The sequence below is a fragment of the Gavialis gangeticus genome, unplaced genomic scaffold, assembly GCF_001723915.1.
Source record: "Gavialis gangeticus isolate Ggan-Ray unplaced genomic scaffold, GavGan_comp1, whole genome shotgun sequence".
Lineage (NCBI taxonomy): Eukaryota > Metazoa > Chordata > Crocodylia > Gavialidae > Gavialis > Gavialis gangeticus.
Window position 1 is genome coordinate 19,322,726 of NW_017728997.1, and position 13,312 is coordinate 19,336,037.

A 13,312-nucleotide genomic window follows, 5' to 3' on the forward strand; every position below is an offset into this window, starting at 1 on the left:
CAATATACAGTCAAGAGGTCCCGGGTAGAGGCCGTGCCCCTGCTGCAGCCCCCCACTCTGTGCCAATCTAACCATGGTACGGACTGACCCCAAATCTGACATCAGTTTGACCCCAGGTGCAGACCCTCCAGCCTGGACCCTGTGGGGTTGGTCCCAGCAGGAGCATTGGCACAGCCCAGCCCCATCCCCAGCCCAGGCTGCAGCAGTACCAGCACTGCTGGGGGAGGCTTAAAACCTCCCGATACATGGAGCAGAGGGGGGAGGGCGAGGGTGCAACTGGCAAAGCCCAGAAGCCTGGGAAATCCCCACAGTTGAAAGAGATGCCGGAGCAGGGCCCTTTGTTCCAGACTGCTGCACTGGTAGCCCAGAAACACTGGATCATTGGGTCTAGGACCCCAGTGTAGCTCTGTGCTGCAGTCTCTGCCCATAAGAATGGATGTGCTCCTGTCCTGGGCCAGACCACAGGTCCATCCAGCCCATGGCTGTATTGCAACACCACAAAGCAGATCTTAAGAGCAGTAGGATTTATGCAGGGGCTACCAGACTGCCCTGTTCCTGCCCTTAGTTTCCTGCCTTTAGAGGCCCAGGAAAGACCCAAACGGAGCCCACACCCATAGCTCTAACGGGTTGTGCCCACCGCCCCGTCCAGCACAAGTCTGTCTGATCCTCATTTGACCCTGGTTGATCGGTCAGCTCTATGACCCTGTGCAGCAACGAGCTCTGCAAGTTAGCTACACACTGCGTGCAGAGGAACGGCTGAAACCCACTTCCTACTTTCATGGCCCGTCCCTTAGTTCTGAGAGGGTAAACAGGAAATCCCTACTGACCCGCCCACACTCTACAGACCTCTGTTGTATCCCGTCCTCTCTCTAAGCTGGGAGGCCCCATCTCTCCCTGTCTGGAGCTGTTCCAGACCCTGATCCTCCTTTCTGCCCTTCTCTGCCCCATTCTCAGTGCAGCTGGGGGGAGCCTGGAGCCACGAGGTGTGGGAGCACCCGGGGCAGATCAGCGCTCCCTGTGCTGTGCTCAGTGATTCTAAGGTTCAGTTTGCCTGCTGGTGGCTGAGCCAGGCAGCGGCGGGCGCTGTCTCCATGGCGCCAGGAATGCAGGAAGAGGCGGTGCCTCCCGCAGGCCACCTCTTCAGTGACAGCTGCCAGCCCCAGGGCAGTCTCTGCTGTCAGCTGTGGGCCTTGTGCGACTGTCCCTAAATGAGACCATGTGCTTAGACCCCCGGCCAGTTGTGTCCTACTTCACAGTGCCCGTGTCAGCATCCTGTGCTGCCTTGCCTTAACTGTGAGCTCTCTGGGGCAGGCACTGGGGGCTACAGGTCCTGGCTCTCTCCAGGTCGCTGGGAAGCAGAGCTATACAGCCTGCACCCTGCAAGGGTCCAGGTGGGCAGGGAACTGGCGGTGCTGTGCTGCTGGAAAGGGAGTCCCTGTGCCCCATCTAACATGTGGCCAGGCAGTCTGGCTCCCTGCAGAGCCAGCACCTACACTGGATGGTTTGTGGCCAGGCCCCATACCTGGGTGGAATAGTGTGCGCCATACTCACCAACGCTGGGTATGATGGGTATCCCCGGCACTTGGCCCACACCAAGTCCAGGGCATCCAGAGAGGAGTCCTCGTCTTCTGACAACCACCCTGCCCCACGGCCAATGCTCTTCCGCACCACTGCACCAAAGGAGAGAGGAAGTGGGGGTAGGAGGGAAGAGAGTCAGCACTGCCCCTCCCTGCTGCTGCAGGAACTGGGATTGCTGTGCGAGAGCTCAAAACACTCACTGCTGTGCCCAACACCTCGCCCGGTGCCGACGGAGTAGGACTCATTCTCTGTCCCAGACGTGTCCTCGCTGCTGTCCTCTGGGAAGTTCACGCGGGAGAAGGAGGGCTTCCCTCTGCCCTGCTTGGAGGGTGTGGTGCTGCGGGGGAGGGAGTGAGCAGTTAGGCTGCTCAGAGCCGTGTAGGCACTGGCTTCCTGCTCCTGCTGCAGTCAGCACCCTTGGAGAGAGGAAGATCCTTCTCCCATGTTATGGGAGAAGGGGGGGGTAGGCTGCGTGGCACCCCACAGCACTGCAGCTTCTGGAGGAGCAATGCTTGAGGGGGTGCCAAAGGCTGGAGGAGCCCACACCCTGGGGGAGCTCCAGGCCAGGCGGGGGGCTGCCTGGCCATGCCAAAGTGCCGCACCTGGTGCGATCGGAGGCGGCGCTGCTGCTGCTGCTGCTGCTGGATTCCGAGTCGGAGCTGCTTCGGGGCAGGTTGCAGTCGTTGCGGTACACCAGGAAGCTCTTCTTCACGGGTTGGTTTCCGCTGCTGAAGCCATTGGCAGGCAGGTCTGCAGCAGACAGGCAGAGGGGCAGCATGAGCTACGCACAGCCCCCAGTCCTGAACCCCACAACAGACTCCCACAGGGCTGGGGCTGCCACACTCACCCATGGGAGGCTCCTCAGCAGATTTATCACTGTCGCTGTCCGAGCTGGAGCTCTGGTGTGGGCTCTTTCTTACCCTCTTCCGCTGCCGCTGTGACCCTCCCATTATTGGAAGCTGCGGGGGGCCGATGGGGCTGCTCCCATGCCCAGGGACCAGCTGGCTCTCCCGATTCTTGGGAGGGCGCCCTGGCCGCTTTGGGGGTCCTGCAGTTTTGGGGTTCTTCTTGGAGAAGAGGACAGAGGTTCTACGGCCAACTTCATGTGCTGGGGTGGAGGAGGAGTTAGGGCCCAGGCCTAAAACAGAGGTGGCGGGGGGAAGTGGGTGTCAACCCCACGTGAGCCCAGCGTACAGAAAGGAGGGCCAGCCCTGGGACTTCTCTTGCAGAGAGCTGCCCTGCAGGGTTCTCACCCTGGCTTTGCTGCTCTCACAGCCAGCCTCATCACACCAGGAGTGAGGCTCTGGTGCAGCTGGGCTCTCGAACAGTTCTGGCAGGTGCAGCTTCAGCCGCTCCCTTGTTTTCCCAATGGCTTGCACTGATCCTGCTCTGCCACCATGCTTGAGGAGGGGACCTCAGCTGCACTCTAGAGAGAAGTGGGGACCCCTTGCCTCCACCCACTGCAGCCTCTCCTGTTGGAGGGGTCCAGGCTACTCCAGGCCAGACTTCAAGCATGCTGGCGGTGACCCCCACTCTCTGCAGCGAGCTGCCCTGGCCCCTCTTTTGCTGCAGGGACATGGCAGGGGCAGCCCCTCCACTCCACGCCCCTATTCACACATCAGCCCGCAACTCTGTTGGGGCATGGGCCCCCATGCGGCCATTACCTTTGCCAGTTTCCTGGCTGCTGCTCTCCTCAGCTGCACTGTCGGTCTGTGTGTCCTTCTCACAGGGATTGTGGGGCTGCAGGATGCCCCTGGCAGAGCCCCCATGCCTATCCAGCACCTCCCGGCCCAGCTCCCGTGGGTGTGCAAGCTTCCGGCGCAGGATGGTGATCTCTTTCTTGATCATCTTGGCCCGGCGGGAGCGTCCAATGCTCTGCTTCCCTGTGTTGACCTCATCCAGCCGCTCCAGCAAGATCTTCAGTTGCTCCTCCAAGGGCAGGTGCTTCTGGTTCTCTGTCAGCAGCAGCCGTGCATCCTCTGGGGGCAGAGAGAGGAACATGGGTGAGAGGCATGGATCTCTCCTGGTCCCACAGGAGGATGGATGAAAAGCTCAGGGGCAGCACAACACTGGGGGGGGCAGCAGCATGCTTCCACCTGGCACCAGGCAGTGACAAGAACAGGACACTGGGATGCAGCAGGGAGGAAGTCAGCACAATCTGGGCCATCGTGGGGCAGGGAAAGGATAGTCCCCTCCCAGGCACAAGGACATCCCCACACCCTTAGTCCCTGCTCAGCTCCTGGCCTCTCTACCCTAGCGGGCTGCCAGACTGCTGCAGGGCAGGGATGGACCTGGGCAGACAAGATCATCTCTCAGCCAGGGGTTCTGCTCCACACACCCACTGCAGGCTACAGGAAGCCAAGAGAAGCCAGGACCACAGTCAGGGACTAGAGGGAAGAGATGCCCGGCCAAGGGACACATAGCAGCAGCTGTACCTGGGCACCATACACAGGCAGGAACCACCGCTCAGTATGCGGGTGAATGAGAAGGGGCGTGTGCTCCAACCAGAGAGAGAATCTGTCCAGGGGCCACCCAGGGGCACAACACTACACTGACCCGTCCCCCGGGGTGGAGCCATGACAGGGAAGCCCAGCTCTCAAGTGCCTGTTTCACTTCTTTCAGGCAACACTGTGCAGTCACGCAGCAAGGGCACCCCCCTGCCGCAGCCTGGCAGCTCACCACACACTGCAAACAGGGACAATGCTGAGGATTGACTGGTGAGGGGACTCAGGCCATTTTAGGGCCAGAAGCTGCCTGGAACAGCTTTCTGGCCCCAACTGGAAATGCAGCACTGCCCCATCCTGCCGTACAACAGCCTCAGTGGGCTCACCACCCCCCCTCAAGCTCGCAGGGAGCAGTGCAAGGAAGAGACCCCACCAGAGGGATGGGAATGGTGGACAACACATGTTCAGGACTGTTTCTGCCCTGCCCAGGCCCCCGACAATCTGATAAAACTCCAGCTCTAACTCCCGGGTCAACCCTTTGATCCCCGGGGCTGGGAGTTGGTACCCACCATCCTCGATGCCTGGGCACTGAGCATCATCCACAGGCAAGCAGTGAGGGAAGTGCATGCCTGTCTCAAAGTCAATGCCCATCTTGTCTGCCTGGCGGCGAGCCTGGCGCAACACGGAGCCCCCCTGCTCTCGCAGCCGGATGGCCGCCCGGTAGAAGATGGTGTCCTTGGCATTGTACTTCAGGCAGTTATTGATGATGAGGTTGAAGTCCTCCTCGAAATCATCAAAGTTCAGATAGCGATATGCCTCCAGGTTCTGTTTCATAGTTTGGAAGTCCATTGGCTTCTTGATGTGGTCCAGGTAGTCTGGGACCTGCAAAGGAAGGCGCCAGAGCTCAGAGGCAGGAGCTCCACCTCATGACCACCTGCTCTAAGAAAGTGGCTGTTAGAGGCTCTGCTCGCTGGTGCTCCATCCCAAATGCACCTTCTGCCCTGCGTGACCAGAGGGAATGGCAAAACCCCAGAGCTCCTGGATCTTGGATCTGGCTCCGCACGCTGCCTGCATGCTGCAGCTCACAGAAACACAAGGCAGAGCACTGTGGAGGTGCCCCCAACCCCACCATGTTTCTGACCCAGCTGGATCCTCTGGCCTGCAGGCCACAGCATCCAGAATTAATTCCCCGGGGCAGAGAAGCAGTTTGCTTCCATTCCTGGGAGGGTGTAGGTGGGGGGGGGGTGACACACAAACCAACGACGTGGAGCCGGCAGCAGCGCAGGCAGGGACGCCCTGGCACTGCTGCAGCGCCTGGGCCCGGACCTGCAGGCGCTGGCTGCGCATGGTTCCCCCCAAGTGGACTGTAACCCACAGCCTCCAGCCACACTTCCCACTGTGCTGGGGGCTGCTCGGAGGCCAGACGCTGTTTGCATCCATTCCCGGCTCCACCAGTGGCGCACCTGAGGGGCAGTGCGAAGCATGACATTTGCCGGCTGCCAGCAGCTGCCATTCCCGGCAGGAAACCCCGCTCCCCCAGCCTGGCCTGCTGCATGCTGAGATCACTGATGTGCACAAAGAGCACGGAGCCTTTCAGCTCTCTGTCAGCAGCAGCCGCCAGCCCGCAGGGTGTGAGCCACAGCCAAGCTCAGCCTGGTCAGTAGGGCAGCAGCTCTGCCCTGCATCCCCTCAACAACCGCCACTGGGACAAGCTGGCCTGCTCCCAGCTGCCCCCTGGCCGCGCCAGCGGTCTGGGTGCCCGTGCACGAGCCCGGGTCGAGTGCAAGTGAAGCAGAAAGCTGGGGGAGGGGGTTCTTACTTCGTAGAGTTCTGTTACCTCAGACAGAGGGACCGGCTCGCTGAAGATGTTGCCCGTGTCCTTCTCCTGCAGCTGCTCCAGAGTCTTGCGGAGGAGGATGAGGAAAGGGGTCAGCTGCATTTCCAGTGCCACCTGCTGGACCTTGATCTGGAACACATGGACACGGTGCCTCTGAGCCAGGAGCTTTTGCTCCCATGCATGGCGCCTGTCCTGGCCAGGCAGCCAGGGCCACAGGCCCCACAGACCCACGCAGGAAGGAGAAGCCACTGCAGGCGTCACCCTGCCCACACAATAGCCACACGCAGGGGCCTTGGCACCAGAACTGGTTCCAGCTCTGCCTGGTGCTGCCCTGGGAAATGGAGGCAATGTCTCCCCCAGCCCCGTGCCCCACATGCAGGGCACAGCACAGTGAGCAGAGGGGCTGAGGGTGATGGTCCCCCAGGAGGGCTCGCAGTCCTTACCGTCTCTCTCTTGAGCTTCTCCCTCTTGCGGATCAGTTCCACCAGCAGGCGTGCGCGCTCCAGGTCATGGCGGAGGCGCTGCCAGGATTTCAGCTGTTCCTTGAGGGCCCAGTTCTTATCCTCAGTGTCTCTCTGCAGGAACAGCAGAGGCTATGGGATGGGTAGGGACACAGCCCCCCCATGGCAGCAAGTTGGGACAAAGGGTCTGGGGGGGCTTGATGCGCCATTTCCGTCAGGGTTCACATTTCGTTACCAACAGCCCCATCTAGGCTCTCACTTCTGCCACCCCTCCCCTGCCCCCCCAAGGCTTTGGCAGGGGTCGCTGCCTGCCAAGTCTGTGACGCCAAGGGCAGTAGAGGCTGCTGGAGCAGCAGTGGCAGGCACCCAGGGGCTTTCCTTCCCACATGAAACTGCAAGCACCACATGCAGCAAATGCTCTGGGCCCCGGGCTGCCTTCTCACCAGGCAGGGAGCCCCTACCTGATCGCAGTTCCTTTGAGACTGCAAGTGCGTCTGGAGCCGGCGCAGCAGAGGGACCCCATTGCGGGACTGCCTCTTCAGCGTCCAGTAGCTGTGAAGCCTCTGCATGAACTGGCTCTTCCTCTGGATGGTTAAGCGGTTGGTGATCTTACTGAGCCTGAGGGATATGAGAAAACGCATGCAGTCAGCCACAGCAGAGTCTGAGCTGCCAAAGGTACCACTGGCAGGCCCCGCACTGCTGCTCTATGTGGCTGAGGGGACTGCTGCAGTGCCAGGCGAGCTGGCGGCGCAGGAGAGCCTCAGAAAGGCAGGGGCTCCCCCTTGCTTCTCTGGAAGTGGGGCAGATGCCACATGAGCTTAGAGGGCTGGTTACCCTCTTCCCCACAAACCCTCCCCGGGGGACCAGGCAGGGGATGGTGCACGAGAGTAACAAAGCAGCCAGGCGTTCAGCAGCCTTGAATCACACGCGTCATGGTAGTGCCTGGGCCTGCCGCTGGGTTCAGACAAGGCACCCCTCGGGCGAGCCTGCAGTGTACAGTCAGCAAGCACGAGCTGACCAGCAGCAGGGAGGCAGCAGGACTCCTCCACAGCAACGCTACTGCAGCCACCCCAGGCAGACTGGGGGGCAGGGAAGTGAACATAGCAGAAAGCAAACGTTGTTGTGTACATGTGGGGGAGGCATTTAGGAGGGGAATCAGCCGAGCGGGTGAGGGACAGGGCAGGACACTGGTACAGGGGGCACCCAGGGGGATTTGAGCTGGGGAGGTGCAGGGAGAGGGCTGGAGCACACAGCCCACAGCACAGGGCAGAGACCACCCAGCGCAGACTGCAGGCAATTCAGCCTGGCCACAGGTCCCTGCTGCAGCTGCTTCTACTGCCTGGAGACTCTGCGGCTCCTCCCTCAGGGATGCAGGAGTTGGGCAATGAGCAGGACATGGAGGGAAGGAGGTCCCTGGGAGGCATGTGCTCTGCCTCTGGGGCCAGCCAATGCCTGCTGCACAGGCCCATACAAGATCCTCACCACACCCAGCCCACGGGTGCACCTGCCAGGGCTGCCTTGTCTGCCTCCTGTTGCCACAGACATGCAGGCAGCACTTAATGCCAGCCCTGATTAGCAGCGTCTCAGGCAGGCGTGCCCAGGCTGCTCTGCATGCTCCAGACTGTAGCACACTTAGGGAACTGGCAGGCAGGTCCCCTGGGAGGCAAGTCAGAGAGGTAAAGGAGTCCAGGGGAGCTGGCTGGATTTCAAGGAGGCCTTCTGAAGGGCACAGGAGCAAGCTATCCCAATGCAGTGGAAGAACAGGAGGGCAAAGGAGGCCAGCCTGGCTAGGCTCTCTTCAGTCTCTTCAGTGAGCTGAAGCTCACAGAGGAAGCCTACAGAACTTGGCCACAGCACTAGGGAAGAGTACAAGAGCACTGCATGGGTGAGCAGGGAGAAACTTAGGAAGATCAAGGCATGCTTTGAGATGCAACTGGCAAGGGCTTTAAAAGGCAATAGAAAAGGGTCCACATGCCAAGAGGAAGAGGAAGAGCAGAGAAATCGCAGGTTCCCTATGGAATGCAGAAGGCAATCTAGCTATAGAGGATGCAGAGAAGGCTGAAGCATCTAATGCCAGTTTTACTTCACATTTCACAAACCGGGGCAGCTACCAGATGATGGGCGTCATTGGCAGCAAAGATAGGGAAGGGGACAAACAGCCTTGAGTAGAACAGGTTAGGGATTACTTAGAGAAGTTAGGTGCTTTCAAGTTGGCAGAGCCAGATGGGATGCACCCAAGGGTACTGAAGGAACTGGCTGAGGTAACGTCAGAGTCATTAGCTCTCCTCTTTGAGAACTCGGGGAGGTCGGGCGAGGTCCCAGACCACTGGAAAAAGGCACATACAGTGCCCACCTTTAAGAAGGGAAAAGAGGAGGATCTGGGGAACCCCACACCAGTCAGCCTGACCTCAATACCTGGAAAGCTCACGAATCAGGTCCTCAAGAAATCTATCGTGAAGCACCTAGAGGAGAACCAGGTGATCGGGAACAGCCTGTCTGGGTTCACCAAAAGCAAGCTGTGCCCGACCAACCCAAATTCCTTCCATGATAAAGTGACAGGCTCTGTGGACAGGGGAGAGCACCAGATATGATGTACCTTGACTTTAGCAAGGCTTCTGACACCGTCTCCCATGACATTCCCATCAACAAACGGCAGCAGAGGGAAGTGAGGCTGGAGATGAGGAGGACCGTTCTGACGCCGAGGGTGGGCAGGCACCGGAACAGGCTGCCTAGGGACACCGTGGAATCTCCATCTTTGGAAGTTTCCAAGGGCAGGCTGGACAGACACGGGGCCGGGACGGTTTAGTTAGGGAGGACCCTGCCTGGAGCAGACGCTGAACTAGTTGCCCTTGGGAGGCCCCTTTCAGTCCAGCTTTCCCACGATCCTGCGATCTACCAAGGCAGGCCAGCATGCATGCAGCTCATCAGCATATCACACAGCAGCAAAGCCTGCAAGAAAGGAGGCTGCAGACCAGCAACAGAACACAGAGCCAGCTGAGCTGGGAGACCTGTCGCCACCATACGCCATGCCCCAGTCCTGCTGCTGAGCAGCCTTCATCTCTGGGAAGCAAGCCCCACACTTCTGTCCAGGGACCAGACCTAGGCTCAAAGGCCCAGCCTTTCTGGCCCGTGGAGGAGACATGCTGCCATGAGGCAGATGGGCCAGAAGCACCATGGTCACTCCCTGGGCCCGGCTCCTCTGTGCTCCCTGCCTTGTAACCCCAGACAAGGGAGCATGCAACAAACTAAAGGGGGACAAGATCACACTCAAAGGAGCCAGCCAGCAGTATCGCCTGTGTCTCCTGAGGCCAGGAACTCACCAGGCTCCAAAGGGGCTGTATGCTCAGGGCTAAAGACCACCCAGAGCTCTCACAGTCAATGCTCACACATCTGGACAAGGACAAAAATGTCCCATGCCAGAGCTTAGGCCAGAGCCTGTCTACAGGAGACCGTGGGAGATGTAATATCGAATTACTCCCCAGCTGCTCCTGTTCCCCTCTCAGAAACACTTGGGGCTGGGCAGGACGGGCCTCCAGTCTAGTTCTCCCTCACTGCAACTCCTGTGTTCCCCAGCAGCTGCCCTAGCCCCGCAGGCAATCAAATCTAGGACACTGGGTCCCACAAACTGCATGGATGCTGGAGGGCTGGCTGGGACTCGGCAGGAAGCAGCTGACCAGGGCCAGCACAGATGGTGAGAAGTAGAGGCACGAGCTGGGGTTTCCCAGGAGCGAGCCAGGTTCCAGGTGTGCTCAAGAAGGGAGGTTCAGACGGGGCTGGGAATGCTGACTTCTGGGGCTGGGATGAAGAGACAGCTGGACGAGAGCGTCAGCTCAGCCCCAGCCTGGCCAGCTCACCCAGACTGCAGCCACTGGCAAAGAAGTCTCGGTTATGAAGCCCCCACCTCTCCACAGAGGCACAGGCGAAACTAGCCTGCCAGCTAACAGCTCCCCCTCTCTGGCAACAGCTTGTTCCTGTGTCCCTGAGATCGGTATAACAGAAAAGGAGCCCTGGGAACCCCCAGCTGCTTCCTGGCACATCCAGCTAAGCTCGCTCTCTGCCGCTGGTCTAACGGCACCAACTTCCTGCCTCTTCCAGGCCAGCCACCTCCATGGCACCACAGCACAGCGCAGAGCAGAGGCGTAAGTCCCCTGAGCTCTTACCTAAGAACAAAGCCAGCAGGGGCTTGCTAAGGTAGGTGTGGGGGAGGAGGGGAGAGGCAGTGCTGGGGACAGTGAGGCTGCCTGTAAGCAAGGGCCACACCTGAGCTGCAAAGCAGTAAGGCAGAGGCCTGGGTGCATGGGAGGTGGAGTGGGAGGTACCTGGCCGTACCTGTGCGGGGGGATGCAGGGCACGGAAACCACTGGTGCCGCTGCTCGCTTCTCAGCCAGGATCTTCCTCGCCTTCTTCATTTTGATCCTGGACTTGGCCTTTGCCTTCTTCACCTTCTCCGAACTCCAGCCTTTGCCCTCCTCTTCCTCCTCCTCATCTTCCTCCTCCCCCTCACTGTGAGAGAGGGCAGGGAGCCGTCGCATGGAGCCCGGGGGCGTGTGGATGTCACAGTAGGCTGTCTTGCGCACACTGAAGGAGGTGCCGTTTGCTCCCATCTCGCGGACAGGTTCCATCTTCATGTACAGTCCAGCCTGCTGGGCACAGGTCACGTGGAAGGCAGTGTAGCAGTTGGCCTTGTGACACTGGATGCAGGCCCCAGAGCCACGCTGCTTACAGATGTAGCAGGTCAGCTTCCAGCGGGCTGGGGGGATGTGCTCGATGCTGTCGATGGGCTCTAGAAACACTGTGTTGGCAAAGCACACCTCTGGGATCCAGAGCGCACAGACCACGTGTGCCCAGCGCCCATCGTCCGTCTGTTTGAAAGCTCCGCCCTTGTTGGGGCACAGAGCACAGTCCACAGCCCGGGAGGGTGACTGCAGGCACCTCCTGCACAGCCACTGGCCCTCGGGGATGTAGGGCACACCATAGCACTCCTGGTGAACGGCCAGGTTGCACATGTCACAGAAGAGGATGACGTTGCTGTTCTGACACTCCCCGTCATTGCAGATACAGCAGACCGCATCCTCATCAACTAGTGCGTTGGGGTCCCCCTTGTTGTGGCTCTCAAAGTAGGACTCCTTCTCCAGCCGGTCCATCAGGTACTCAAAGATCTCCTGGGGAATGGGGCTCACACCCTCCGTCTTCCGCCGCTCGTTCATGATGTCCAGCCAGATGTAATCCTCCTCATCCATGTCATACTCCACCTCCTCATCCAGCTCCTCGGCTGACTTCTCAATGTACCTCAAAGAGAAGGGGAGAGGGAATGAGCACCCATCGTGGGTGCAGGCCCACACAGCCCACCTCAGGGAGAGAGGGGACAGGTTAGACTAGGGGGGTTTTATCGTGGCAGCCACGCAGCAGCTGTGACCCAGAAGAGCAGGGATGCAGAAGGGACCTGGGAAGCAGGATGTGCTGCAGCTCACACCCATTCTCCAGCACCCACCAGAGTGGCAGCACAATGTGGCACCGCCGCCCAAGCTGGACTACAGTGCTCCCCGAGCTGCGAGGGAGGGAGGGAGCACAAGGCACTCACTGATACAAGACAACCGTGGGGAACCTGCACGAGCCCCGAGGTTGCTGCTCTGGGGCCACTGCTCTCAGTTTCAAGGCACGGCAGTGCCAGGTTCTTGTGTCCTGGCGCTTGTGCAGCAGGTATCCCTGGCACTCAAGAGGACAAAGGAAGTGCTCCCATGTATGGCTAGGCAGAGGCAGCTGCCTCTGCTCCTCCCCGGCCAGTTGTGGGTAGAGAGCATTATTTTTGTTTTTATTTTCTTTCTTTCTAGAAAAAGTCTGAGCCTCTGGTCCCTTGCCCAGAAGCAGCAACAGCAGCAGCAGTCTGCCACCACAGGAACTGCCAGCACGCACAGACACGTGGCTGGGGAGGCCTCTGCTACAGCCAGCAGGACCAGAGCAGCGCTGACATCGTGCTCTGCAGCAGAGACAGCCATGGCCCAGGTCGCTATGCAAACACTCCTGCCAGCTCGCAGTGCTCACATCTCCACGAGGTGCTGAGGCAGTTCACCCGCTCGGCCACAGCCAGTCATCTCTGGACTGGCCCCGTCATAGCCGGAGAAGAAGGGCTTGCCTGGAGCAGAGCCCCGTCATAGCCGGAGAAGAAGGGCTTGCCTGGAGCAGAGCCCCGCGGCTGGCGGGAGACCTTGTAGCAGAGCGTGGGACGTGGGTACAGGGTGCAGGGGGAGGACGCAGCCACCGGGCAAGTGCACGCAGGGGCCTGGAGGAGGGAGCACAGCAGGGCGGGCAGCTCCACAGGCCCGGGGCACAGCGCCCCAGCCCCGTGCAGACCATACCTGTAGTAGGAGGTGGGGCGCGGCGGGGCGTCGGGGGTGTCCTGCTCCAGCTCCCGGTACACGGCCTCGGGCAGCTTGGGCGTGGTGCCGGCTGCGGCGCCGTGGTGGTGGTGGTTGGAGTCCTTGCGCTTCTCCTTGTTCTTGTGCTTGGCGGCCTTGGGCGCGGCGGCCGGCGCCTCCGCGTTCTCCTTGTTGCTGCCGCTCTCGGGCGCCTCCTCGGGCGCCTCCTCGTCCTCCGACACCACGTCCAGGTTGTCGAAGATGCTGATGCGGTGCACGCGGCCGTGCAGGTCCACCTCCACCATGCGCTGCGCCTGCGCGTAGGTCATCACCTCGCGGCCCGGCGACTGCGAGGTCTCGGAGGGGCTGGGCGACTGCTTGTTGGCGGCGCGCGCCTGGCGTCCCTTCTTCTTGTGCTTGCGCAGCGGGGCATGCTGGGGCGGCGGCGGGTTGTCGTGGTCGTAGTGGTACAGGTGGTACTCGATCCCGCTGTAGCTCTTGTAGATCTTGCGGCAGGTGCCCACCGGGCACTCGTAGGGCGGCTTGGTGGCGCGCAGGTTGTGGCAGAAGGTCTTCACGTCGAAGTCCACGCCCATGGCGGCGGCTCCGCGGGCCCCGGGCCGGCCCAGCCCCCGC

General features: G+C 60.5%; 1 protein-coding gene across 3 annotated transcripts in view; it reads right to left on the minus strand.

The window, feature by feature from the left end:
* The window catches only part of BRPF1 (bromodomain and PHD finger containing 1), a 19,456-nt gene extending 6,150 nt beyond the window's left edge, over positions 1 to 13,306 (minus strand). Inside the window, exons 1-11 of one of the 3 annotated variants that reach the window (XM_019504892.1) lie at positions 12,677 to 13,306; positions 10,650 to 11,609; positions 6,782 to 6,938; positions 6,303 to 6,434; positions 5,860 to 5,988; positions 4,592 to 4,904; positions 3,243 to 3,557; positions 2,426 to 2,716; positions 2,181 to 2,328; positions 1,779 to 1,915; positions 1,552 to 1,670 (exon numbers count right to left, since the gene is read on the minus strand). In XM_019504892.1, the coding sequence (XP_019360437.1) occupies positions 1,552 to 1,670; positions 1,779 to 1,915; positions 2,181 to 2,328; positions 2,426 to 2,716; positions 3,243 to 3,557; positions 4,592 to 4,904; positions 5,860 to 5,988; positions 6,303 to 6,434; positions 6,782 to 6,938; positions 10,650 to 11,609; positions 12,677 to 13,272 (3,297 nt within the window). In that variant the 5' untranslated portion in view covers positions 13,273 to 13,306. Of the gene's footprint in view, positions 1 to 1,551; positions 1,671 to 1,778; positions 1,916 to 2,180; positions 2,329 to 2,425; positions 2,717 to 3,242; positions 3,558 to 4,591; positions 4,905 to 5,841; positions 5,989 to 6,302; positions 6,453 to 6,781; positions 6,939 to 10,649; positions 11,610 to 12,676 lie in introns of all 3 variants that reach the window. The other 2 variants (XM_019504891.1, XM_019504890.1) reach the window with 2 other exon arrangements.
* Positions 13,307 to 13,312: the final 6 nt, after the last annotated feature.